This window comes from Gobius niger (genome assembly GCF_951799975.1).
Source record: "Gobius niger genome assembly, chromosome: 18".
In the NCBI taxonomy this organism is placed as follows: Eukaryota; Metazoa; Chordata; class Actinopteri; order Gobiiformes; family Gobiidae; genus Gobius; species Gobius niger.
Window position 1 is genome coordinate 2,063,561 of NC_136869.1, and position 27,190 is coordinate 2,090,750.

At 39.8% G+C, this 27,190-nt stretch overlaps 2 protein-coding genes across 2 annotated transcripts; one reads left to right on the forward strand and one right to left on the reverse strand.

Moving 5' to 3' along the window:
* The first annotated feature begins 357 nt into the window (after positions 1-357).
* On the forward strand, positions 358-8,462 carry LOC306977717 (diamine acetyltransferase 1-like). Its single transcript, XM_079576145.1, has 6 exons — positions 358-603; positions 3,181-3,232; positions 3,311-3,391; positions 4,373-4,474; positions 6,431-6,471; positions 8,236-8,462. The coding sequence occupies exons 1-6, from the start codon at positions 541-543 to the stop codon at positions 8,410-8,412; spliced, it is 516 nt and encodes a 171-aa protein (XP_079432271.1). The 5' UTR covers positions 358-540; the 3' UTR covers positions 8,413-8,462.
* A 4,942-nt stretch (positions 8,463-13,404) lies between these two features.
* apoob (apolipoprotein O, b) lies at positions 13,405-26,754 on the reverse strand. The gene is made up of 9 exons (XM_079576305.1): positions 26,703-26,754; positions 26,193-26,303; positions 24,135-24,263; positions 23,098-23,130; positions 22,976-23,030; positions 22,812-22,907; positions 20,800-20,891; positions 15,430-15,519; positions 13,405-13,484 (listed from the first exon to the last, which is right to left on the reverse strand). The coding sequence occupies exons 1-9, from the start codon at positions 26,718-26,720 to the stop codon at positions 13,443-13,445; spliced, it is 666 nt and encodes a 221-aa protein (XP_079432431.1). The 5' UTR covers positions 26,721-26,754; the 3' UTR covers positions 13,405-13,442.
* Positions 26,755-27,190: the final 436 nt, after the last annotated feature.

The window sequence follows — 27,190 nt, forward strand, 5'->3', positions numbered from 1 at the left end:
GTGGTTTACTTCTTTAGACCTTGTTTAGATCTGGTTTAGACCTGACCTAGTTTAGTCCGGTTTAGACCTGGTTTACTTCCTGCTTTTAAATACTTTTTACTTCTAAAGAACATTTACAATTCATACTTTTACTTTTACTTAAGTACATTTTCGGTCCCGACTGAGTACTTTTTCTTCCTCCATGGCTCGCTTCGAGGGAGAAAAACAACAACAAGGCGGTGGGGATTTTGTGTGTCTGGACGCGGATTGGCCGGGAGGCGGCTCCAGCGCGTCACTGATTGGCCGCGTAACCCGAGCTGCCCAATGGGAGCGCAGCGCGTGGGCGGGTATATAAAGGCGGGTGTGCGGCCGGGGGGAGCAGTCAGTGCAGAGGAGCCGCGCGGGCTGAGAGCTGCTGAATGTCCCTGTCTCCACCAACGCGTCCCGACCAGAGGCTGATCGTGGAGGGAAAGCCACTCTCAAGCGAATGAAGAAACAACTCATCTTCCACTTCACGTACAGAGGACTTCTCACGAAAGGAAAGAAGAGCAAAAGAAGAAAATGGAGTATAAATTGCGAAAGGCTGAACCCAGGGACGTGCCCGATATCCTACGACTGGTGAAGGTAGGCCAGGCCCGGGTGCTTCCTCTGCCACGTATTCGGTGTAAAGCTGCACCGAGGCACGTTTTATGCGGATGTCAGCCCTCACGTGAGACTTACCGAGCCGTAACGTACGCGTGAGCCTTAAACACATCCTAAAATCACACCGAAACGCCGTTTTTTATCGCGTTTCCCCCGTTAGCCTCATCTAACGGTCTTTGTTTTTGACCGTTAAGCTAGCTAGTTAACGGTTTTTAAGATTAGCCACACGTCTGTTTACACTTCCTGTCTTTGTATAACACCTGATTTAGTGTTTTACTCTTTATTATGTCTTTATTATTGTCTCTTTCCAGTTTCCCGTTTTAGTTGCTTTACGTCATTCGCTCGTTGCAAACGTAATATTCATAAGAAAAACAAGCCTCGCAGTTGTTTGTAACGCAACACCCCGATACTCGTAATCCGAGGCAGGTGGAAAATTCCTGCCTCCTTTGTTTACATCTGAGACGACCCACTTCCGCGTCACGGCCAAGTTTCCACATAAGGACATCCGGGAACCTGCGAGTTTGCACGGTTTTTAGGCTGTTTTGTTGCATTTTTTTTGACTCTTTTCGGGGCTCGTTTTAGGGTTTCCGCAGGGCGTTGTGTTTTAAAATGAAGGCCTTTGATAACATTAACCTCTTAACCCCCGCCTTGACCGAGCACATTTCCTACAGTGCGACTCTAGCCAAATCTAAAAAGCGTAAAGATGGCAGCAATAACGTAAACAAGGAGGAAAATGCAACAGAAAAGCTACAGAACGGTAACAAAGACACGACAAATAAAACCTAAAATACGACGAAAGAGTGAGGACAATGCGGTGAGAAATATGCGATCAGTTTTGTAGGTCTTAGCTTTCAAATGAGGCTGTAAACTCCACTCGAGAAGATTTTAGATTTGCTTAACTGGAGAAAATGTGGCTCAAGTCTAAACTTTTTGTACAAAGTGCATTGAAAATACAAAAATACGTTGAGTATATACGTCTATGTAAGATCATTTTTACATCCAGGTAACATTAATGCTTCAAAATTAAATATTTCAACTGGACTTTTTGTTTTGATTTGTTGCTGTTTCAACATCATCATCAGTTTGGTCTTTGAGACTGAGCACTGGTCTCTTAGAGCTCCACAGTCCCGCCTCCTCTCCGGTCCGGAAGTAAAACTCCCCTTACTTTGACACCGTATTGATTTGGAATAAAGTCTTTAACTCTTGGGCTGAATCCAGCTCTGTGGTTCTAAAGCGACCGCAAAGTCAGACGCAGGTGAAAAAAGCACGTCTGAGATCCATCTAGTTTAACTGCGAGCTTTCGTCCTAGAACTGCATTACCCAGGATGCTCGGGAGTCCCGTGATCTACTACGAGGGTTTTGATTGGTGGAGCTTCATGTTCCCACACGTGTTTATTTATTGTAATGTAGACGACATATTATAAACAATGTATTAAAACATAATGCAGGCAGATAGTGGACGTTTTATCCACATCTAACACTGAGAGTAAGAAAAACGTCCAAAAAATGTTCCCAACGATCCACTTAAACGAACCACCGATCATTTTCAGGATTCAGATTGTTTAATAGTGAAATAATATAGAACGTTTGTCTGCAAAGTAAAAGAAACTGGCCGTGTTTGCTGAAAACCTGGTTGCCTTGACCAGCGGGCGCGATGTCGCAATGGTTCTTGGGATACGGAGTTTCTACAGTCAGGAAGTGAATGATGTCACAGCCTTGTACCTTTGCCTTTTCTTCAACATGTCGTCTTCTTTTTGGATTGAAATGAAACATTTTATGGTCACGAATTGCTACATCGCTGATTAGCTTTTGCGCTGACGTTAAAACTCTTAATATTTGAATTTTTGGAAAATCGACGGTCGTGTGGACAGGGATTTTTTGCTTCTGGAGCAACAGGACTGCAAGGGGCGGGACTGTGGAGCTCTATACACACAGCTGGAGGTGATGCCCCAATAGGCCACTGACAGCCTGTGTCACAGATTAGATGGTAAACCTCCCTTTGAGGTGTTTAAGACCAGTGCTCCGTCTCAAAGGCCTAACTGATGGTGACTGACTTACATTTCTTTCTCTGAGTATTGTATTGGGTGATCAGATACATATCACGATACTCAGGGGCCAATATATGTACTTATTGCAGTATAATTATGTAATTATATTAAGTCATTTTTAAGTAGTATGGTTACCTTTTTAAAATGTGTGAAAAGTCATGTGTGTAAAGTTTATGAACCAAATGCCATGTGACGTTTACTGAAGTGTTTTGGAGTTTTTACAAAGGGACCTGTGTGGACGTTATTGCCATTTCTATCAGTAAATCCCCGTCCCAGTCTTCAGTCGTGTTTGTCCCGCGGTAATCCTGGTTTATGCGGCGAGTCCTGGTTCTTCCCTAATTCTGTGACCCAGACTGTATTTCCGCAGTGGTTTGACTCGTTATCTCAGCGCGCTCTAATCTCCCCGCGGCGGATTTACCGTGACCTATCGCCCCGTTTCGTCTGACAGCCCTGGTCACGTGACGATAACATGTCCCCAGCCTGAAGTTCATTCATTCGTTTGTCTTTTTAGGAACTGGCCAAATATGAAGACATGGAGAACCAGGTCAGACTCACCGAGCAAGGTAAACCCCGGATTACACACACGCGAGACGAGATGTTTAGAAGAAGCTAAGTCAGACTTTTGTGGATGTTTTGGGCAGATCTCCTGGAGGACGGCTTCGGCGACACCCCGTTCTATCACTGCGTCATCGCTGAGCTGCAGAATCAGGACGCCAGTGAAGGTAACGGCACCTGCACACACTTTAAAGACAAAGAGCTGCAGAATCAGGACGCCAGTGAAGGTAACGGTGCTTTCACACACTTTAAAGACAGTCAGAGTAATGGTAGTCAGAGTCATAGTAGAGCTAACCTCGGTCTCTGGTGATGAGATTTGCGGCTCTTTTCTGGGAGCCGCTCGTTCAACGGTCCGGCTCGCCCTCCTCTTCTTGGCACACATGTGGTCGTTCTGTACTCGTGTGTGTAATGTACGGAGGGAAAGGAAATGCAGTGCTATGTCTTCGGTGCTGGTGTGTTTCTAACGTCTGCCAGTTCTATCCTCAATCACTGCGACACTGTGGAAAAAAAAGAAACAAAAAGAGCCGTTATTAAAGCTTTTATCAGAAATAGCCAGTCTGATAACTCACAATATCCAAGACACAACTGATAACTGAGGCTGCAGCTGTTCAATCGTTTTTAGTGTGTTTAGCTTCAGCTTTAGAGCAAACAGCGTTCACTTGTGGCACTGACTTGGATTAAACTGGCTGTAGAATATGGACTTTGCTCTGCATAAACTCATCAAATGTCTAAAATTGTTTTCAGCACATTTTGGCTCAGAAAGGTCAGGTATATTTACAGTAATGCCATGTACTTCACCACCACAGCTAAAGTTAAGGCTAATTAGCCAAGTCCGTCCCTCGAAGGGCTTTTTAAATACTCACAGCAAATACATCTCGAACTTCTGGGTCTGTTCATTTATCAACCTTTTATTTCTTCCGTCTTTGTGGCATTTCAAGATACAATTATGCGCTTTTAGATCATAGCTTTACTGTCATATTTATACTTTACAGATGAAAGTATCTAGTATCTTTAGGTTCATGATATTTTCCAGTTTTTCGTGACAGGTCTGTGTTTTTCTCTAGTTTGACTGGATCAGCTGGTTTTTCACACGTTTCCTCTTTTGTTTTTCTGTCCTGATTTAAACTCCGTATAAACTTTGTTCGCAGATGTGAAGGTGATGGGGTTCGCCATGTACTACTTCACCTATGACCCCTGGGTCGGGAAGCAGCTCTATCTGGAGGACTTCTACATCACTCAGGAGTACAGAGGTGACTGCAGTATTAATGGTCGTTCATAAATGTCTAAAGACTGAGGCGCGTCAGTGTTTTACATGTGAACAGACGAGGAGCGAGAGGCGCGGGGGAGGAGGAGGGTGGATTTTTAATGTGTGGAAGTTGCTCATGGAGAAATTAGACTTGGGACAAACGTCTTCAGGGTTTTTCCGCAGGGCATTACATGAATCTTAGGCTTTTTGTTGCATTTACATTGATCGCACTTTTGTAACTGAAGACAGGGTATCCGCTGGGTCTTGCAAAGTCTAAAATTTGGCCTATTTGGTCTTAAATCCAGGGTAAACTGGTCTTAAAAATTAACGTTCAACGACCCAGTTATTTGCGCACAATTTAGTTTAAAAAGTCGACAAATAAAGTGACAGAAGCAGCGATGAGGAGCCGCCCGGTGCTGCTCATGGTCCCAGAGGGCGAAGCGACGCTGACGCTCTGGCCGCCGCCACAAACAACGTAAACTCAGGCAGAAGGACTCTCCTTCAGAGCTTTATCCGCCCAGAAAAACCACTGAAGTCAGCAGAGTTTAGGAATCCAGAACATGACCGAGGTGTGGCTGATGGATCCGTAATGCTGCTGTCGGGGGAAAGATACGTCCAATATGAAACAACGTGGAGATAATCCTTCACTGTAAATATCCAACTCAAGGTCATGAACGGCATCATTCACAATAAAGTTTGTCCAAATGTTGGGAAACACAAAGCGAACGCTCCTCTGCTCAGGGACAGAAGGAAAGAGAAAGTCCTGTTGCTTTAGAAACACGTTTCTCACTTTGTTCATCAAAACATCTGACAAACAAGTTTAGAAAACAGAAAACCTAGATTCTGGCCTAATAATAATATCATTAAAATAATTATGATGATTAATGAGTTGTAAAGTTGACAGTGTTTTGTTCTAGGCAAACGAGTGGAAAAGCTGCTTTTATTTTTAGAAACAGTGAATGTTTTACCAGCTCAAGTATTACAAAGCGTTTTAAATCCAAACTAAATATCTGTTGTTTTCTTTCGTTCAGTCGATAATTGTGAGTAATTATTCAATCTCAATATTCTTATTATGGGATAAGGTTAAAACTTGAATGGTTAAAATGCCTAATGTGAAAAATGAAGTTCTTACATTTGAACATCCCACTGTGAAATCAGAAACAACAGTTTGACACTTGGATTTTTGTGACAGTGATTTTCTTTACAGTCTATTTATATATCGCGCGTTCAAAAACAGGTCTTATTTTTGAGATTTGTGGTCTTAAAAAGGTCTTAAAAAGTCTTAAATTTGACTTGTCCAGCTCTGCAGATCCCCTGTGATGAGTGAATTTGCTCTGATTCAGTAGAACACAAGTGCAGCTCTTCTTCTGTCAGTCAAAAACACGGATATAGTCGCCTATATTGTCACACTGGTCACACTGGTCGCGTAGCTCTGTGACGAGACAATGGTTTAGTTGTTTGACTTGACACCCACAGCTAAAAACATGAATGTGCTTCTACTGTCACAAGCAGAAGTGTTCTTTGTTAGATCTCGCTCAGTGACTTCCTTTGAGATGGTTCCATCCCTGATACTTATTTGTTTCTATTCTCCTTATCCTGAGCACTTTCCCTCTCACATTTCTGAACGAGAATAAATGAGCTCAGTCAGTGTTGAGTTTTTTCAGGCTCAGGTCTAATGCTTTTACCGTGTGATTAAAGTTCCACACGTGCTGAGGTTTCCACCATTTCATCAGTTTGGGTTCATAACGTCAGTGAGTTTGTTCAAAGACACTAAAGTGGAAAGAGTTAGTTTTTAGTCTGAGCTGAGGCTTCTGTTAATCAAAAGTGAAGCTCGTCCAGGGTTATTTCCAACCACAACGACCAAACGATGACGACGGCCTCTGCACGAGCCGCTGAAGCAGAAGCTGTGGCCTCGGTGTCTGGATCAAACGCTGATGTTTCTGTTTCTGTTTCCGTTCAGGTTTGGGGATCGGCTCGCACATCATGAGACATCTCAGCGACGTGAGTAACAAACCTGCCTTTTGACGTCAAAGAAATGTAACACACTGAGTCAAAGCAGCTCGAGACAGAAGAGCTGCCCCTTATTTCACACAAGCTGATCCTTTTTTACAAATGCCATCAATGAGAGCTGGAAATTGTGGAAAAGAACCAGGGGAAATGGAGAAAATATGGGGTAAATTTGGGGTAAAATTGTGATTCTTTGCGTTTGCGGCATTAAAAATGTAGTAACTGGAGTTTAACATGGCATTAAAAAGCATTACATTCAACCTGCTGCTGCCTGGATGTTAAATACTTTCATTATTCATTCACAATACACTACCATCATACGGTATTTGAAGAAATTTACTTCCATCTACTCTATATTTGGCACTTCGTTAACTCTTTGCCTGCCAGCCCTGTGATTAAAACCAACATTGTGCAGCTTCACGCGTTTGTTTTGCTCTTTAGACGAGTTCATGCAGCTTTACCAGGTCCTCTTGGTGCCGCATGTGTCATCTGTGCTTCCTGTTTGTTTGGGCCCAGTGTTTCCCTGGGATTGACCTGACAGGCGCTGCAGCTGCGCCGTCCATATTGTTTTCCAGACTGTGACAGTTCTGGCCAATTCTCCTCGATTAAAACTCACCACGTGATTATCGGGATCAACCTTTATTAAAATCACCATTAGATTAAAATTCGTGCCCAGCCCTAGTGTGTATTTTAAAGGGGGGGGTGTTATGCAAAATAGACTTTTTCAAGCTTTCCATCATGTTATGTCATTCCCTCATTAAAAACATGCCTGAAGTGTTGCCTTGGCACATTCACGTATTTTTGAGTAATCTGTAAAGACTCTGATGGCGGCCATTTTAGGGATAGGTTTGCCTGAGTCCTCCTAGGAACGCCCCCACCTCCTGGAGACGCCTCCGAGCTTTCGTCACCAGCCGAGTAACCAACCAGTGCTCCTCAGCAGAACCCCCTCCCCACTGATGCCACAGACAGCGTGTGGAGGGGGCGTGTCTAAAGGCTCAGAGGTTCTTAAAGAGACAGAGGCCTATTTTTTGTCACATTTTTGTCATTTTCTTGTCAATTCTTGTAATTTTTGTAGACTTTTTTTCTCTTTTTTTCGTCAAGTTTTTGTCACATTTTTGTCATTTTTTTGGTCAATTTTTCTCAATTTTCTATCACATTTGTCTTTTTTTTAATCAATTTTTTTTTTTGACTTTTTGCAACATTTTTGGCACTTTTCATCAATTTTTGTCATTTCTTTAGGTCAAATTTTTGTCATTTTTTCGTCATTTTTTTGTCACATTTTCATCATTGTTTTCGTCTCAGTTTTGTTGCTATTTTCATTCACTACAGCCATTTTGAGAGCGATTTTATACAAGGCAGTTATTCTAATTTACTGCATTTACAGACCAACAGAAGGTTTGGTCATCATTGTAGTGTGATATAGACTGGTGCTGTGGGACTGAAAAAAGCAGAATACCCCCTCTTTAAAACGTCTTCTGGAATTGGTTTTAAAGATGTTGGTTTAAAAAAATAAAGTCTTGATCATGCCAAAAATTCAGTGGAAAATACCTTTCATAAAAAGTTATTTTCTGGCCATTTCATCACTTTTTTTTTGGTCTGGCAAGATGGAATCTCCAAAATGAGTGGATCAACTTACCTAACACTTGCTTTTAAACCTTTAGATCATTCATTCTGGTCAGACATTTTAAAGGTAACATTGTAGTTCTCGTCCTGCGCCTTGATCCCGTTGCTTTAACCCCGCCCCCGTTTGTCCGACAGCTGGCGATGAAGACGCGCTGCAGCGGGATGATGTTCGTGGTGGCCGAGAACAACGAGTCGTCCATCCAGTTCTACAAGCGGCGCGGCGCCGAGGACCTCTCTCAGGAGGAGGGCTGGAGGCTCTACCGCTTCGACAAGGACAGCCTGGTGAAGATGGCCACGCCCCCCGAGGAGTGACCGCGGCGGAGCGTCTGGAGCGTCTTATATGTGTGACTGTAGTTAGTCTGGAGTAAAGTCCTAAAGGTCCGGGATTATAATGAAGGAAAGGTTCTTAGTGACCGAGTATAAAAAGGGCCGTAGTTATAACTGTAGTGTTTATTTTATTCACTGTTAGAAATGACTAATAAAGTTGTATTTAAACCGGCTCATGGAATGACTTTTCTATACCAGGACTTTACCTGTGCTTGGTTTGTCAGAACAGAGCAATAATGTTTCCCAACCAGGGGTACGGGGACCCCTAGTGGTGCCCAAAGACTTAACCCTCACCTGAACTAAGCAGTTTCTCCAGTTTGGTTTCACCCAAATCTAAAAGCTTCTGTGGTGAAAAAGCTACAGAGTGACAAAGGTCTCAAATGTGATGAAAGAAACGTAAGAAAAACGAGACAAAGCTTGGCAGATCTTAGCTTTCAAATGAGCCGTTCCACTGGCCAAGAAGCTTTTTGATTTGGGTAAAGCCAAACTGGAACGAATGCACTTGGTTAAAGTGGGGGGTAAGAGGTTAAAAAGAAGCTGGACTTTATGCTATTTGAACTTTTTCTTTTTTAACCTCTTAACTCCCGCCTGAATCGAGAGCATTTTCTCCAGTTCAGCTTTACCCAAATCCTGTAGGCCAGTGTAACGCCTCATTTGAAAGCTAAGACCTACAAAACTAAATTGATCTTTTTCCTCACATCGTCAGATTTTTTTTCATCACTTTTTGTTGGGCAGTCGTCTCATTTTTGTCAAATATTTGTGACTTTTTTGTCACTTTTTCGTCAAATTATTCACATTTTTTTGTCCATTTTTGGACATCAATTTTTTCTCACTTTTTTCACATTTTCCTCCTTGTTTTTGTCTCAGTTGTGTTGCTATTTTCACACCTTTTTTCCAGACGCTTTTGGATTGGGGTAAAGCCAAACTGGAGAAAATGTGCTCGGTTCAGGTGGGAGTTTAGAGATTAGATGCAAGTTGGTCATTTTAAACTCACTACTGCCACCTCAGGCCTTATGCGTAACTGTAGCTTCTATATTAAGCTCATGCAGGATTTTAGAGGCAGTTGTGGTGAACAGGTCTGGGCTCATTCTACACATTAGGACATGGAGGAACATGTCGGGGAAGAAATTACTTAGTTTTTACATTTTTAACTCCATATAGTCTCTTTAAATATGATTCAGCCAGTGTTAATTTCGTCGACTAAAATATTTAGTCTTAATTTTAGTCAAAGTGATATTTTTGTCGACTAAAATTGGACTAAAACTAAAAAGTTTTTCATGAGACTAAAACTGTGACTAAAATAAGACTAAATAAAAATGAAAAGGAGAGACTAAAATCATCCAAGCTTCTATTGAGCGTCTGAAAGAGCCTCAGATCATGTAAATTCTCTGCCAAAGGATCAGCTCTGAGCTTTGTTCATGTGGAGCAGAAACATGAAGTCGAGGACCTTGATTAAATATGATTAGAATGAATATTAATGCAAAGTCGACTAAATTAGTCTTAGTTTTAGTCGACTAAATTGACATGCAATTTTAGTCGACTAAAACTAGACTAAAACGTTTTTTTGAAGATATTTTTTTTGACTAAAACTGGACTAAAATCAAATTACATTTTTGTCAAAAGACTAAAACTAAATTAAATTATGTTGTCAAAATTAACACTGGATTCAGCAATAACATCTATGAATTTGAGACTATTCTAGTTTTGTTTTTTATATTAGTAAATGTGCTTTTTTTTTTAGCACCTGGTGATGCGTGTGTATTTTTGCTGCTTTTCAAGGCAAAATCCTTGTAATTTTACTAATAATTAGCACTTTTTGTTGTCAATTTTTAAATAATCATCAAAACCCTCGAGGTAACAGAAGGTCCAAGGGGTTCCCCCAGACGGAAAGTTTGGGAACCACTCTTTCACTGACAAAGATGAAGCCACTAAATGAAAATGTTTTATCCAAACTTTCCGGACACACTTGTCGCCCCCACGTCTTCATAAGGACGAGTTTATCTGCACTTCATAACTTTCAGGGTCAGTTCCACAGAAATGCCAGAGAACTCGCCAAGGCCGTGGGAACCCAGGGTGCTGAGGGGGCTGCAGCACCCCCGGTGGATAGTTTGTGAACTGCAGGCAATATTAACCCCTTAACTCCCACCTGAACCGAGCACAGTTTCTCCAGTTTGGCTTTACCCCAATCCAAAAGCTTCTGGAAAAAAGCTGTGAAAATAGCAACAAAACTGAGACGAAAACAAGGATGAAAATGTGACAAAAAATGAGAAAAAAGTGAGAAAAATTGCGAAAAAAAAGGACGAAAAAGTGATAAGAATTTGACCAAAAACATGTGGGAGAGCGCTCTTCCTAAAGTCGATGATCAAACAAAAGACATGATCATCGACTTTAGGAAGAGCGCTCTCCCACATGTAACATATATAAAGGGACAACAAGTGGAGTGTGTGGAGTCCTACAGGTGTCTTGGAACAATTATAGATTGCAAACTGAATTTTAATGAAAACTGTGCTGCTGTTTGTAAAAAGGGCCACCAGCGACTGTATTGTCTTCGGAAACTGTACTTCTTTCATATAGATAAAACTGTGATGACACTTTTCTATCGGGCATTCATCGAAGCGACCCGAGCTTCCTGCCTGGTCGCCTGGTACGGGAGCTCTTCTGTTCTGTTGAATCAGCTCGTCAAGTGGTCCAGTAAAGTCCTCGGCCTCAGACCAGTTTGGACTTTCTTCAGGATAGACAGTTAGAGAGGACGGCACGAAGCATCGTCAAAGACACTGAGCATCCTTTGCATTCAGAGTTTCGATGCTTCCGTCTGGGCGTCGGTTTTTGATGCCAATAAGCCACAGGAACCGTTTTAAGAAAAGCTTTGTTCCCGCTGCCCTTTCCTTTATGACCAAGACGGGTTCAAATCGCCCCTGACACGGCTTTTTATCTTTGTTACTGTCGAGTGGCTTAAACTTCAGTTGTTTTTGTACCAAAGGCACATCCTGTTAGTATCTGGAGCACTTACAAGTTTTATATTTAATATGTGTGATGTTTTATCTGTGTGTTTTAATGTGTCGACTAGTTCTCAGAATTGTAAAACGAATTTACCCACGGGTACAAATAAATTAACCTAAACCTAAAAAAATGTGAATAATTTGACGAAAAAGTGACAAAAAATTTACAAAAATTGACCAAAAAAAGTGGAAAAAAAAATTGACGAAAAATTGAGAAAAAATTGATGAAAAAGTGATAAGAATTTGACAAAAAAAGTCACGAAAATTTGACAAAAATGAGACGACTGCCCAACAAAAAAAGTGATGAAAAAAAAATCTGAAAAAGATCCATTTAGTTTTGTAGGTCTTTCAAGTGAGGTGTTACACTGGCCTACCGGATTTGGGTAAAGCTGAACTGGAGAAAATGCTCTCGGTTCAGGCGGGAGTTAAGAGGTTAATAAATAGGATTTACGCACAGAAAAAGTGACTGGTTTAGTTTCTCCCCCAGACGTCGCCTTGTTTTTGTCATTTCTCGTCTTTCCTGTTTCTTTTTACGAGCGTTCAGACTCACCGTGTTCCTGAAGAGATAAAGACGAGCGGAAAAACACCTCCTCACACTGGAAAAAAAACTGCAGATAAGAGAGAAACGAAGGGGGAGGAGGTGGAGGGAGAGGGAGAAGAGAAGAGGGGACAAAAGGGAGTGTGTGAGAGAAGGGGGGAGGGAGAGGGGCAAAAAAAGGGAGAAAGAAGGAGGGCAAGAGAGAGACAAAAGAGAGAACAGGGGCAGATAAGGGAGAAGAGAAAAGGGGGAAAGGAGATAAAAAGAGAAAGAGGGGAAGTGGGGCAAATAAGAGAGAAAGGGGAGAGAAAAGAAAGTGAGGGAGAGAGGGGGAGAAAAGTTGTGTGAGAGAGGGGGGTGGGGGGGTAGGAGAGGGGAAAAAGAAAGGGGGAAAAGGAGGGCAGGAGAGTGAGAGGAAGAACAAAGAAAAGGGAAAAAAGAGATGAGGGATAAGGAGGCCAATAATGGAAAAGAGAAAGGGGAGAGAAGGAGAGGGAGAAAGGAGAAAGAAAGGGGGACGAAAGAGAGAAGAAGAGGGAAATAAGGAAGAGAAGAGAAAGAAAGGGGCATGAGAAGAGATAGAAAAGAGAGAAAACAGGAAGATAAAGAAAGGGGAGAAGTGAGAGAGATAAAAGACAGAGAAAGAGGTGGGGTAAACAAGGGAAAAAAAGGAGAAAAGAGAAGGAGGGGAGGCACTATACAGCAGTACTAGAAGATGGCAGGGCTGTGTGATATTGGAATTAGTAAGAATCCCAATCCCTCCCTCCATGAGTGAAATGTTTACTCCAGCGATTATTTGAAATACAAACTATTCAGTGTCAAGTTCAAATGTGGTTGGACTTTCGCTCCTTCACACTGAGCTTGTTTTGACAAGAGGTTTTTCTCAGGTCTGTGGGTCAAACGAGCAGCGCAAACATGAGCGCATAAAGATAAAGCCCAGACCAAACGTCATAAACGGGAAATAAAAGATTTACACAGGAGGTCACGAGCGGACGAGCCAGGAGACAAAACAACATCAGCAGCTGCAAGGACAACATGACTTACTCACGCTCAGAGAGGATCATTTCTTTACCCTCCTCCTGCTTCTTCTTCTTCTACTCCTCCTACTTCTGCTTCTTCTTCTAATCCTCCTCCTCCTACTTCTTCTTCTTCTGCTTGTAGAGAAAGGTCAGAGCCAGTGTCTTATTAGTTTAACTTTAATTCAAATAAAACCTATTATTTACAAACATGTGTTAAATAATAATAATGTTAATTCACAGTAAGTCGTGGGAATGTACAATATTTGGACCCAATGAAAAGAAGAAAAACATAATGACGACTTTGGCAACGTCCAATTGGAGATTTCAGCCACAACATTACGAACATGAGGCTCCATTCACTCGGCGTCGTAATGTTTTGGCCGATCCTTGTAACACTGGTTCTTTGTCCGGACGGCGCGGGCCCAGAAACAGGCGGGTCATGTGACGCCTTGAACGGTCTCAGCTGGAGGCGGCGCTGTCTGAGGGCGGCTTCTCCTCGGGCTGGAAAACACGACGAGGTGCGTTAGGATTTGGGATTAGGACGTCTCCACTTCAACACAAAGGTTTAAGTCCTTTGGAAAAGCTTTTTAATACCATTTTAATGCACCTATAGCCATTTTATACTCACTACTGCCACCTCAGGTCTTACGTGTAACTGCAGCTTCTATATTAAGCTCGTGACAGTGCAGGATTTTAGAGGCAGTCGTGGTGAACAGGTCTGAGCTCATTGTTGGAACATGTAGGGGGAGGAAAATACTTAGTTTTGACATTTTTAAACTTTTTATAGTCCCTTTAAAGGAATAGGCCATCGTTTTTACATACTGAGATATGCTCTTAGCTCACTTTAGCCAAGTTAATATATCCCCGTCTGGTCTTTGTCCGTGCGCTCTGTCAGGCAAACGGAGCACATACGCAGCCTCTCCCACATGTCACATAGCTCCAAAAAAGCTCACGATAGAAGCTACCAAGCTCTTCCACGTGTTCCCTATTTAAATAAAGTTACGTGAAGTGTTTTCATGCGAAGTATATTTACCCAGAAATGTAACATGTCGATTTTATAAGCAAATAAAAAGGGGGACTATATTGTGAGGCGTAATGATACGAGGAGCACAGCGTCCGCGTAGTAACTCCTAAAGACTTCCCCCGCTCACTTCCGTCAATAACCTTTAGGAGTTACTGCGCGGACGTTTTACTCCTCGTATCATTACGCCTCACAATATAGTCCCCCTTTTTATTTGCTTATAAAATCGACATGCTACATTTCTGGGTAAATATACTTCGCATGAAAACACTTCACGTAACTTTATTTAAATAGGGAACACGTGGATGAGCTTGGTAGCTTCTATCGTGAGCTTTTTTGGAGCTATATGACATGTGGGAGAGGCTGCGTATGTGCTCCGTTTGCCTGACAGAGCGCACGGACAAAGACCAGACGGGGATATATTAACACGTCTAAAGTGAGGTAAGAACATATCTTAGTATGTAAAAACGGTGGCCTATTCCTTTAAGGCGCTGCAGGTGAAAACATCAATTTCTTCTTTTTTCCCACACGTTTTTAGCTCGTTTTCTCCTTAACATCTTCAACGACATCATCAATGAAACCTCTATTCATTATTTAGATTTTGTTGCTGAAAATATTGGCAAATTTAGTCATTTTTATGCATAATAGGCCTTATTATTATATGAAAACAAAATGACAAAAAAAAAAAAGGTTTTCCATCTATTTTTCTCATATTAAAGTTTCAAATTGATATTATTTCTTTTCCCCTGTTCACCTGTAACATCTAGACTTAGGCTGGATTATTGTCACTTTTTTGCTGGATTTTTGTCATTTTTCTGTTGGATTTTTGTCATTTTTTTGCTGTTTTTTTGTCTTTTTTCTGCTGGATTTTTGTTATTTTTTAGCTGGATTTTTGTCATTTTTTTGCTGTTTTTTGTCTTTTTTCTGCTTGATTTTTGTCTTTTTTTTTGCTGTTTTTTTGTCTTTTTTCTGATGGATTTTTGTCTTTTTTCTGCTGGATTTTTGTCTTTTTTTCTGCTGGATTTTTGTCATTTTTTTGCTGTTATTTTGTCTTTTTTCTGTTGGATTTTTGTCATTTTTTTGCTGTTTTTTGTCTTTTTTCTGCTTGATTTTTGTCTTTTTTCTGCTTAATTTTTGCTGTTTTTTTGTCTTTTTTCTGATGGATTTTGGTCTTTTTTTCTGCTGGATTTTTGTCATTTTTTTGCTGTTATTTTGTCTTTTTTCTGTTGGATTTTTGTCATTTTTTTGCTGTTTTTTGTCTTTTTTCTGCTTGATTTTTGTCTTTTTTTTGCTGTTTTTTTTGTCTTTTTTCTGATGGACTATTGTCATTTTTCTGCTGGATTTTTGTCATTTTTCTGCTGGACTATTGTCATTTTTTTGCGATTTTGTACAGGAACGTGAGCAGTGTGTGTGTGTGTGTGTGACCTTCTTCCTGGCGAAGGGCGGGTCCTTCACCAGTTCCTCCACAGCGACTCGGCTTCGTTGATACAGAGAAAGCGCTCGGTCACGACTCGCCTGTGAAACAAACAGAGAAAGTGACATTTACACAGACGATGCGGCGGCTCATTATCCTCGCACGCCCAAAAGTAACGATGGAAACACTCATTTTCACAGTGAGAAACTTAATGAGTGCGTAGAGTCAGCGTTTCTGCAGGTTTATGAGAAGTTTGAACTCATTTTCTCACATCGCAGCAACAACAGCTCCTCTTCAGTAGCTCTCGGATTTTCAGTATCATGTGTATGGCCGTTTACAAAGATAATCAGTGTTTCTACCAGAAGTGACTCGGTCATTTCGCTCGTCCCAGACCCAGGACTGAGGCCGTTTGTAAACCTGGGACGTTCACAGCTTGGTAGTGCAGTGGTTCGCCCTCATGCTTCACATCTGGATGAGGCCTTTCTGTGAGGAGTGATGTTCTCCCTGTGTCTGGCGTCTGTATAATAAGATCAATGTATTGGTTTTGTTCTTGTTTTTTGTTAATGTGTGAATTGTTTAACCTCTTACCAGCCACCAAAACCAAATGCATTCTCTCCTCTTTGCCATTGTCGTCACTTTTTATTTCCCTTATGTGTATTTTTCACCTTTTTGCTGGATTTTTTTGTCTTTTTTTGCTGGATTATTGTCACTTTTTTGCTGAATTTTTGTCACTTTTTTGTTGGATTTTTGTCACTTTTTTGCTGAATTTTTGTCACTTTTTTGTTGGATTATTGTCACTTTTTTGCTTAAATTTTGTCACTTTTTTGTTGGATTTTTGTCACTTTTTTTACTGGATTTTTTCATCTTTTTGCTGTTTTTTGCCTTTTTTGCTGAATTATTGTCACTTTTTTGCTGGATTTTTGTCACCTTTTTGCTGGATTTTGTTGTCTTTTTTTGCTGAATTTTTGTCTTTTTTCTGCTGATTTTTGTCACCTTTTTGCTGGATTTTGTTGTCTTTTTTTGCTGAATTTTTGTCTTTTTTCTGCTGATTTTTGTCACCTTTTTGCTGGATTTTTGTCACTTTTTTGTTGGATTATTGTCACTTTTTTGCTGGATTTTTGTCACCTTTTAGCTGAATTTTTGTCACTTTTTTGTTGGATTTTTGTCACTTTTTGCTGTTTTTTTTTTACTTTTTTCTGCTGGATTTTTGTCACTTTTTTACTGGATTTTTTCATCTTTTTGCTGTTTTTTTGTCTTTTTTTGCTGGATTTTTGGCAACATTTTTTGCCTTTTCTTGCTGCTCTTTTGTCACCTTTTTGTTGAGTTTTTGTCATTTTTGTCGCTTTTTTTGGTCACCTTTTAGCGCTTTTTTGTTGCGTTTACATCCTCATTTTCTTTTTTTCTTCTTTATCGCTGTTTTGAAGAAGCTTTTAGATTTGGAGAACTCGGAGAACAGGAGAAAACATGTTCAGGTGGGAGTTAAGAGGTTAAAGGAAGATTAGTAAGATTATGATCGCTAATGGAGATCCAAATAATAAACAAAGTCAATGATCGTTTTCAAACACAGTCATAATTATACGAGCCGGAGACGCAGAGCTTTTCCAGACGCTCAAAGTCACGTAAAAATTCCATCCGACATCCCTCCACACTTGTCGGTGGTGCTCGAGCCGCCCTGGGGCAGACTGACTGACTGAAGAACCGGCTGGATCTGGATACTGTGAACTTCTTCCTGTAAACTTCCTTTACATGAAGTCACACGTCTGGAATGTGCTGATGATACATGAGCGAGACTAAAGCCAAGTTCACAAAGGTTCAGGAGCTCTTGTTAAGATGCTATATTATTATGAAGCCGTTTGTAAAGGCACAGGTAACACTTTATTCATCATTTATAAAACATTTCCACATCTTTACTTCCATTTAGGAACAAGGGACAGTTAAAGGCTCTATATATGATTTTATTTTCCCTAGTAGTGGAACAACCTAAAAACCTGTGGGAAAAACTGTGTCTACTTTAACCTCTTACCACCCGCCTGAACCAAATGCATTCTGTCCTCTTTGGCTCTTATATAGGCCTGTGTAACACCTCATTTGAAAGCTAAGACCCACAAAACTGATCTTTTCCTCGCGTTGTTGCTGTGTTGTGTCACCTTTTGTATGTTTTTCTTTTCTTTTCTTTTTTGTTGAATTTTTGTCACATTTTTGTTGAATTTTTGTCAATTTTTGATGATTTTTTGTTGAATTTTTGTTGATTTTTTGTAGATTTTTTGTTGATTTTTTGTCACATTTTTGACGAATTTTTGTCACATTTTTGTTGAATTTTTGTCACTTTTTGTTGATTTTTTGTTGATTTTTTGTCACATTTTTGATGAATTTTTGTTGAATTTTTGTTGAATTTTTGTTGAATTTTTTGTTTATTTTTTGTTGAATTTTTGTCATTTTTTGTTGGAATTTTTGTAGAATTTTTGTCACATTTTAGATGAATTTTTGTCACATTTTAGATGAATTTTTGTCACATTTTTGTTGAATTTTTGTCACATTTTTGTAGGATTTTTGTCCAATTTTTTGTTGAATTTTCGTCACATTTTTGTCACATTTTTGTTGAATTTTTGTCACTTTTTGTTGAATTTTTGTTGAATTTTTTGTTGAATTTTTGTCACATTTTAGATGAATTTTTGTCCCATTTTTGTTGAATTTTTGTCACATTTTTGTAGGATTTTTGTCCAATTTTTTGTTGAATTTTCGTCACATTTTTGTCACTTTTTGTTGAATTTTTGTCATTTTTTATTGAATTTTATGTTGAATTTTTGTTGAATTTTTGTCACATTTTTGTTGATTTTTTGTCATTTTTTTGTCACATTGTCGTCGCGTTTACATCCTTGTTTTCTCTTGTTTTGTTTTTTGTGGCTGTTTTGGTGCTTTTTTCCCCAAGAAGCTTTTTGATTAGGGTAAAGCCAAACTGGATCCGTTCAGGTGGGAGTTAAGATGTTAAGAGCATTTGTTTCAGGTATTGGCCTTTGTTTTATCGGTTCTACAAATGTTTATGGTCTGAGCAATAAAGGTAATTACGCATAAATGATTAACAAATACAGGAGCTTTTAGAAATGATGAAATACGTATTGACGAGTGCTCTCATTGTGCAGCTCAAGCCAAACGAGGCCATGATTCCAAACAGTTTCTGGAGCTGCTTTAAGTTCATGACATGTTTCTTGTTCTGCTGCTCCAGACTCCGGTCTTTCAAACCGGCTGTGACCAGTTCTGCGTCTCTTCGTCATGTTCGAGCACATTCTTCATCTGTGTGGAATTTGGGAACTAAGTAAGGATGACTTTGCAAATGTAGGTTCGTGTGACATGACATCGTAAACAAGCTGTGATTTAAACGGGAGTCAGTGCAGCAGAGGTCAGATTCACCTTTCACCAAAGCCCCGCCCCTTAGTTACTGTTGCTAGTTTAACCTCTTAAGCCCCCACTTGAGGAGACACATTTTCTCCAGTTTGGCTTGAAGAGAAGTGTCAAAATAGCGATAAAAGAGCAATAAAAGGCTACAAAAAATATGAAAAAAACTGATAACACGATCTGTTTAGATGAGTTTTGTAGGTCTTATCTTTCAAATGAGGCGTCACACTGGCCTACAGGCTGTAAGCTCCAGCCAAGAAGGTTTTAGATTTGGGTAAGACTGGAGAAAATGCGTGGTCAAGGCTAGGGATGTACCGATCCGATATTCAGTATCGGTATCAGTAGCCAATCCGGGCATTTTGAGAGTATCGGATTGGATCGGATTTGATGACTGGACGGGTCAAGAGGGGGAGCCGCTGCAGATCCAGGACCACAGATTCACGGCCTTCATGCTATCGCTAAGCTAGGATACTGATTTGATTGATTGATTTGATTTATTCTTATTAGTCTTGCACATAAGTAAGTGCCCGGCCCTTAAGAAACATTTCAAAACCGAATTCAGATGGAGCTGCCAGAATAAAATCACAGAAACTGTACAATCAATCATAACAGAACAACATCCACATCACAGAGGAGGATATAAATGAAGCTAGCAAAGCGGCTAAATGTGTTGTAATGTGCAGGAATAAGGGGACACAACAAACATCAGGGCAAATCCCCAGCCTCATGGGAAATCGGGGAAAAAACCTCGTTGTCCTCTGACACTACCCGGCAAGACAAAGTGTTATCAGTCACCTTGAGTCTCTCTTTCTAAAATCGGGTCGAAATCTAGGCGTGATCATGGACTCAGACCTGAACTTAAAACAGCCACATCAAAGCAATAAAATCAGCAGCTTTTTACCATCTGAGAAACATTAAGATCAGAGGAATAGTGTCAAAACCAGACTTAGAGAGACTTATCCAGCAGGTTAGACAACTGTAACGGCTGCAGAACATCCAGAACCAGGAAGTACGACCAAATTAGTCCAGTGCTCCGGTCTCTGCACTGGCTTCAGTCACTCAGAGAATAGTATTTAACCTCTTAACTCCCACCTGAACGGATCCCATTTTCTCCAGTTTGGCTTTACTCTAATCAAAAAGCTTCTTGGGAAAAAAGCCAAAAAACAGCCACAAAAAATTAGAAGAAAACAAGGATGTAAACGCAACAAAAATGACAAAAATTCATCAAAAAAGTGACGAAAATTCAACAAAAAAGTGACAAAAATTCAACAAAAATTCAAAAAGAAAGTGACGAAAAATCAACAAAAATGTGAAAAAAATTAAAAAAAAAGTGACGAAAATTCAACAAAAAAGTGACAAAAATTCAACAAAAATGTGACAAAAATGTGACAAAAATTCAACAAAAATGTGACAAAAATTCAACAAAAATGTGACAAAAATTCGACAAAAATGTGACAAAAATTCAACAAATATGTGACAAAAATAGAAAAAAAGAAAGAAAAGAAAAACGGTGACACAACACAGCAACAACGCGAGGAAAAAGATCAGTTTTGTGGGTCTTAGCTTTCAAATGAGGTGTTACACAGGCCTATATAATGGCCAAAGAGGACAGAAGGCATTTGGTTTAGGCGGGTGGTAAGAGGTTAAAACAGCTCTGACATGTTACAGCCGTATGAACCATCTCAGGGAGGGGAGGGGTCTCCTAGTGGTCCCAGAGTCAGGACTAAACACGCTGAGGCTAAAGCTAGAATCTGGAACAGTCTCAACTCTGACAATGTTCAAATCCAGGCTGAAATCTGCTCTTTTTGCCTGTGAATATGACTTCTTTTGATAATCCTGTGTTGAAAAACTATGAGCGTTTACAGAGATATTGACCATAAAGCAGCACAAATGTGACCACAGAGTCTGGCCTTCAGCATCACTGGGCCGTGTATGAGGTTCAGCCATGTTAAGTTTGTGAGATTAACTAAAAGGTGAAGATGTCAGACCTTGAGCAGAGCGGCCGCCTGCTGAGGGTAAAACATGGAGGAGCTCAACGCCACGAGGCCGAGCGGGAACGCCACGCGCTTCACTCTGGAGCCTGAACACAGACACAGGAGAGAGAGGGAGTTACACACAAACAACACCAGGCCGGGGAACATCTGAGGAACACGGGGAACTGTGAGGCCAGATGCTGCAGATGAACTCATGTCATTTCAATTTTCAGGTTTTAAACACTGAAAAATCCAAGAAATCTGTCCATGAGGCAAGTTTTAAGAAAGAAATGAGATGGGTGTAGATGTTTTTTCAAGTTTAACCCCTTAACTCCCACCTGAGCCGAGCACATTTTCTCCAGTTTGGCTTTATCCCAGTCCAAAAGCTTCTGGGAAAAAGTGTGAAAATAGCGACAGAACTGAGACGAAAACAATGATGGAAATGTGACAAAAAAGTGAGAAAACATTGACGAAAAATGTATGAAACAGTGGTCAAAATGTCACAAAAATGTCACAAGAAATTGACAAAAAATGGACGAAAAAATGACAAAAATGTGACAAAAAATGACAAACAAATGATAAAAAATGACCAAAAATGACCAAAAAATGACAAAATGTGACAAAAATGTGATTAAAAAATTTTACTAAAAAATTATAACAAAAAATATTATGAAAAAATGACAAAATGTGGTAAAAATGACAAAAAACACACAAAAAAACACAAAAAAAACACAAAAATGTAATTAAAAAATGGATGAAAAAATGACAAAATGTGACAAAATGACAAAAATGTGATTAAAAAAATTTACTAAAAAATGACAAAAAAATACAATTATGAAAAAATGACAAAATGTGATAAAAATGACAAAAAAACACAAAAAAAACACAAAAACGTAATTAAAAAATGGACGAAAAAATGACAAAATGACAAAAATGTGATTAAAAAAATGTACTAAAAAATGACAACAACAAAAAAATTACGAAAAAATGACAAAATGTGACAAAAAATGACAAAAAATGTTTTTAAAGGAACTATACGCGACCCGGCCCTGGATAAAGCGGAAGAAAATGGATGGATGGATGGATATACAGAGTTTAAAAATGTTAAAACTAAGTATTTTCAACCCCCTACATGTTCCAGCCATGTCCTAATGTGTAGAATGAGCTCAGACCTGTTCACCACAACTGCCTCTAAAATCCTGCACTGTCACTCAGAAAGGTGTTCATTCGGTCCGAAGTGCCGTCGTGCACGAGCGTAAAATAGAAGCATAAGATCTGAGGTGGCAGTAATGAGCATAAAATGACTAACTTGCATCTAGCCCCTTTAAAAAATGACTAAAAATGACTTCTTTTTTTTTTAAATGATCAAAAAATGACCTAAATAAATAAATAAAAAAATGCCCAAAAAAATGACAAAATTGACAAAAAAGTGACAAAAATGAGTTGAATACCCAAAAAAAAAAATGATGGAAAAAAATCTGATGACGTGAGGAAAAAGATCCTCTCGGTTCAGGCGGGAGTTAAGAGGTACGAAAAATGACAAAAATGTGATAAAAATTGACGAAAAAATGACGAAAAAATGACAAAAATGTGACAAAAAATGACAAAAATTTGCCAAAAATTACAAAAATTTGATAAAAATGTGACAAAAAAAATTGACGAAAAATGTGACAAAAAAGTTACAAAAATGAGTTGAATACCCAACAAAAAAATGATGGAAAAAAATCTGACGTGAGGAAAAAGATCCTCTCGGTTCAGGCGGGAGTTAAGAGGTTAAGTGTAAAATCCTCATGGACAGACTTCCTGTAATTAGATCCTGACAGTTTAACTTTTTTCCATATTTAATTCTGATTTATTGAGCTTTGAACGCCAGGGCAAATTTCACAGATTTCTCCACCAAGAACTAGTTTATTCAAAAACAAGATCCGAAATCCCCCAGAGCAAATCTTAGCAGCTCATATTAACTTTCTAAATCCAGATGTTTCTGTTCCCCTGCATGTTTGTTTTTTCTGCTGTGCCGGTTTTACCTTGTGCCAGATACAGCCCTAAGAACCCGGAGAAGCCGACGGCCGCCACGCTGGGGTAGAAGTCTGACGGCGGGTCGCTCAGGAAGCGGTAAACGTCTGCAACAGCCGCCAAATACAATGAGTACAGTGGATTCAAATATGAACAGCAGTGAGTTTTGTTTTACCTGAGACGGTCGTGACGGACGTGTTGACCGTCGGCTCCACTGTTTTATAAACTCTCTGCAAAAACAAGACATTTTTAAGTTAACTTATCATTTTAAGGCTTTGGTTAAACCACAAGACTCACCTCCACTTTCTCAAACGCAACTCCGCCCGTTTGCTGCAAAAATATAGACAAGTTAGAGCTATGTTTGACTCAACCCGAGCGAGCGAGCGAGCGAGCGAGCGAGCGAGCGAGAGAGAAAGAAAGAAAGAAAGAAAGAAAGAAAGAAAGAAAGAAAGAAAGAAAGAAAGAAAGAAAGAAAGAAAGAAAGAAAGAAAGAAAGAAAGAAAGAAAGAAAGAAAGAAAGAAAGAAAGAAAGAAAGAAAGAAAGAAAGAAAGAAAGAAAGAAAGAAAGAAAGAAAGAAAGAAAGAAAGAAAGAAAGAAAGAAAGAAATCATGCTCTACTCAGTCAACCCTAGTCTAGTCGACGATATCTGAAGTCTCTCCTTCAACATAACATCCCAGGACGAGGTTATTTAATGTTAGGGCTGTGCAATTAATCGAAATTCGATTACGATTACAACAGTAAACGATTACAAAATTAGCATAATCGCAAAAAATCGATTTTAATATTTTTTTTCAATTTTTTTTATTTTTTTTTCAAATATTTTTTTTTTTCTAATTTTAAATTTTGGGATTTTTGTCACTTTTTTGATGGATTTTTGTCACTATTTTTGCTGGATTTTTGTCATTTTTTGATGGATTTTTGTCTTTTTTTGCTGGATTTTTGTCACTTTTTTTAATGGATTTTTGTCTTTTTTGATGGATTTTTGTCACTTTTTTGATGGATTTTTGTCACTTTTTTGATGGATTTTTGTCACTTTTTTGATGGATTTTTGTCACTTTTTTGATGGATTTTTGTAATTTTTTTGCTGGATTTTTGTCTTTTTTTGATGGATTTTTGTCACTTTTTTGCTGGATTTTTGTCTTTTTTTTATGGATTTTTGTCACTTTTTGATGGATTTTTGTCACTTTTTTTGATGGATTTTTGTCACTTTTTTAAAGGCAACAAATAATCGTTTGAATAATCGTGATTTCAATTATGACAAAAATAATCGTGATTATTATTTTTTCAATAATCGAGCAGCCCTATTTAATGTATTGAATGTATCGTCGCTCACTTGGCACTGGTCGCTGAACGGCTGCATCCACTTTCTGAGCGATGACACTCTCTGCTCCAGCGCGTTCGACGGCGGCTCCTCCTCCTCGCTCTGGAGCTGGACTTCAGGACGATTGTAGAGCGACGGCAACTACAACGAGAGGAAAACCAATGAGCCAACCTGAACATGGGTCGAGATAGACGTTCAACACCCTCGAGAAGTGCTGTGTTCACGTGTTGTCGTATAGAGCTCACAGATTAACAGAGGCGAAGGATATGTCAGGATTCTACCGTACATTTGACCTTGTTACTATGATTTATGGTTAGTATCTCTGTTCGTACTGGCCTGGGCTCAAGTCCAGTGTCATTTCTGTCGCCACAAATGAACAAAGAGAAAGAATTTTTAAACGATTTTCCGGACAAAATCGGATTACTGGTTTTGACAGAGCGTTTATGGGGTTATTTTGTTGACATATTTGGTACAAAGAGAGTCAAATCATATTTATTCTGCACGGAGGCGCAGCCAGAAGGTCCCGGTCTCGATCCCCATGTCTGCGTAGGTTTCTTTGTCTTTCCCCTACCACTAAAAACATGTACAAGAGGCCAGGAAGACAATGTGTTAGAGAGTTAAAGGGCTAGATGCAAGTTGTTTTAAACTTTAAACTCACTACTGCCACCCCAGGTCATACGTGTAACTGCAGCATCTATATTAAGCTCGTGCATGACTTTCTCAGTGACGGTGCAGGATTTTAGAGGCAGTTGTGGTGAACAGGCCTGGGCTCATTCTACACATGAGGACATGGCTGGAACATGTACGGGGAGGAAAATACTCAGTTTTAACATTTTTAAACTAGTCCCTTTAAATGAAAGGGTTAAAACTCAATAAACCAGTTAGAGCTGGATAATCCACCCACCCCCCAAAAAAAGAAAACTCCATTTACGATTCGACTTCTTACAAAAGAACTGCTGATGGTAAATATAAAGCCGTCAGAATCACCAGAGACCCTACACACCGTCACACAGTCTCTTCAAGGTTATGCCGTCAGGGAGGAGCTGCGGAATCTACGGGTCAGTTCCAGTCGACTGAAGAACAGATTCATACACAAGGCCATCGGGAAGCTGAACTCCCTACCCTCCCTCCCACCCCTCTTTCCCACGCTCCCCGCTCCACAACCAAGGATTGAATTTAAAACTATACACAACCGGTCAAAAGTTCGGAGACGCTTCTTATGCATCGGCTGATATTGAGTACAAGAATATAAAATGGCATCTGCTATTTTTACAGGTTCCCTTATAACAGGGGTAGGCAACGTCAGGCCCAGGGGCCAAATCCGGCCCTCCAGCACAGAACCTCTGGCCCCCAAGATGATTTTGAGAAATATTATTATGCAAATAAGAGCTCAAATACCTGGGGGACTATATCGTAAGGCGTAATAATACCAGGAGTAATTTGGCATCCACACAGTAAAGTGCAGATTACTGTGCGGATTTTTCCCCCTTTTATCCGCTTAGAAAATCCACATTGTTTAATTGTGTGTAATTATACTTTGTAGTGGAACACTTCACGTAACCATATTTAAATAGGGAAAACGTGGAAGAGCTTGGTAGCTTCTATCTTGACCTGTTTTGGAGCTATAGAGGAGAGAGGGAGAGGCTAAATGCTAACGCCTTCTGCGCTGTGTTTACATGACTGAAGATCAGACAGGTCCTAAAGAACTCGTCAAAGCTAAGGCAAGAACATATCTCAGTATGTAAAAACGGTGGCCTGTTCCTTTAAGAACCACTGATGTAAAACATAGGTATAACCTGCAGAAAAAAGTTCTTTACTTTAGGCCAGAGTAATGCCTCATTTGAAAGCTGGAAATTGATCTAAACAGAGATTTTTCCTCGCTTTGCTGACGTCAATTTCTTGAACTTTTATGTTACATTTTTGACATTCTTTTGTTGCTCTATTGTGTCATTTTTAGTTGCATTTTCATCACATTTTTTGTCACTTTATCGCTTAAGTCACTTTAATGTTGCGTTTTTTCCGTTGCATTTGCGTCACATTTTTGTCTCGGTTAAGATTATTATCACTTGCCTCCTCCAGGCTGATGATGACCGGGGGTAGAGGCTTCTTTTTCCCCTCAGAGGCCGCGTGCACAGAGCCCATCAGCCCCACGAGCCCCGGAGCAGCGGCGGACAGCGACACCTGCGGGACAAGGGGAGGTATTACAACCACAATGACCGGCTGAATAAGAAATCGCTTTTTATGGGTTAGAGACATAAACATTTGAGTAAAAAGAGGTTTGTAAAACTGCACGAGCGGTTTACAGACACGTATCTGTGTGAAATATAGATGACGTTAGTTGAAATGTGGGTAAAATCAATCTAAAGATGGTAAATGTCGCAGCTAACCGTAGACATAACGGTAGCTAACGTCCGGCTAACTTTAGCTTTGGGGTATTTTATAAACGTTTATAAAAATGTTGGCGCTAAAACAATAAAACACGTTATTAGCCACAGTGCTCGCTTTCCAGAAACCAATTTATAAAGGTTTATTATACGAAAATGTGGAGAAATGCGTAGAAAAGGGAGCAGAAAGTGTTACCAGTTTCATGTAGGACATTCTTCTTCTTCTACGGTTTAGGGACAAAACGAAGCGCTGCTGCCGCCGTGTGGACTGGACCGCGCGCTACAAGGGCGACAGCTGCGGTTCCCAAAGCGGGGTCAGGGGGGGCCACAGGGACATAGAATATATCAAATGCTATCGCCTTTAGCTAACAGTCATTGTTTTTGTTGCAATTTAATTAAAAGAAACAAAAAATGTGGGGCACGATTTAACCCGCTCTTAATAGAGTTCGGGAATGTGACGTCATATCGCTAAGCATTACGGGATTAGCAGCCATTGTAAACTAATGGAGATTTTAAAAGTTAAAATACTGGAGTTATTGTTCACATTAAAACACTTGGAGACCACAGTGTGTTAGATGTATTTACCAGCAGTATCTCAGCAGCTAACGGAGCTGTTCCACTGTTTTTTTCTCCACTTTTTATACTGTTTTTAGGTAATGTTAGTCTATGGAAATGTATGCTAAC

Coding starts and splice junctions, on each gene's coding strand:
- apoob (XM_079576305.1), bottom strand. Junction 22,908..22,975: donor GTCCGTCACGACCGTCTCAG/GTAAAACAAAAC, acceptor CGGCTGTTGCAG/ACGTTTACCGCTTCCTGAGC. Junction 20,892..22,811: donor AGGGCTGTATCTGGCACAAG/GTAAAACCGGCA, acceptor GTCTGTGTTCAG/GCTCCAGAGTGAAGCGCGTG.
- LOC306977717 (XM_079576145.1), top strand. CDS start 541: ATGGAGTATAAATTGCGAAAGGCTGAACCCAGGGACGTGCCCGATATC. Junction 3,233..3,310: donor GGTCAGACTCACCGAGCAAG/GTAAACCCCGGA, acceptor TGTTTTGGGCAG/ATCTCCTGGAGGACGGCTTC. Junction 3,392..4,372: donor GAATCAGGACGCCAGTGAAG/GTAACGGCACCT, acceptor CTTTGTTCGCAG/ATGTGAAGGTGATGGGGTTC.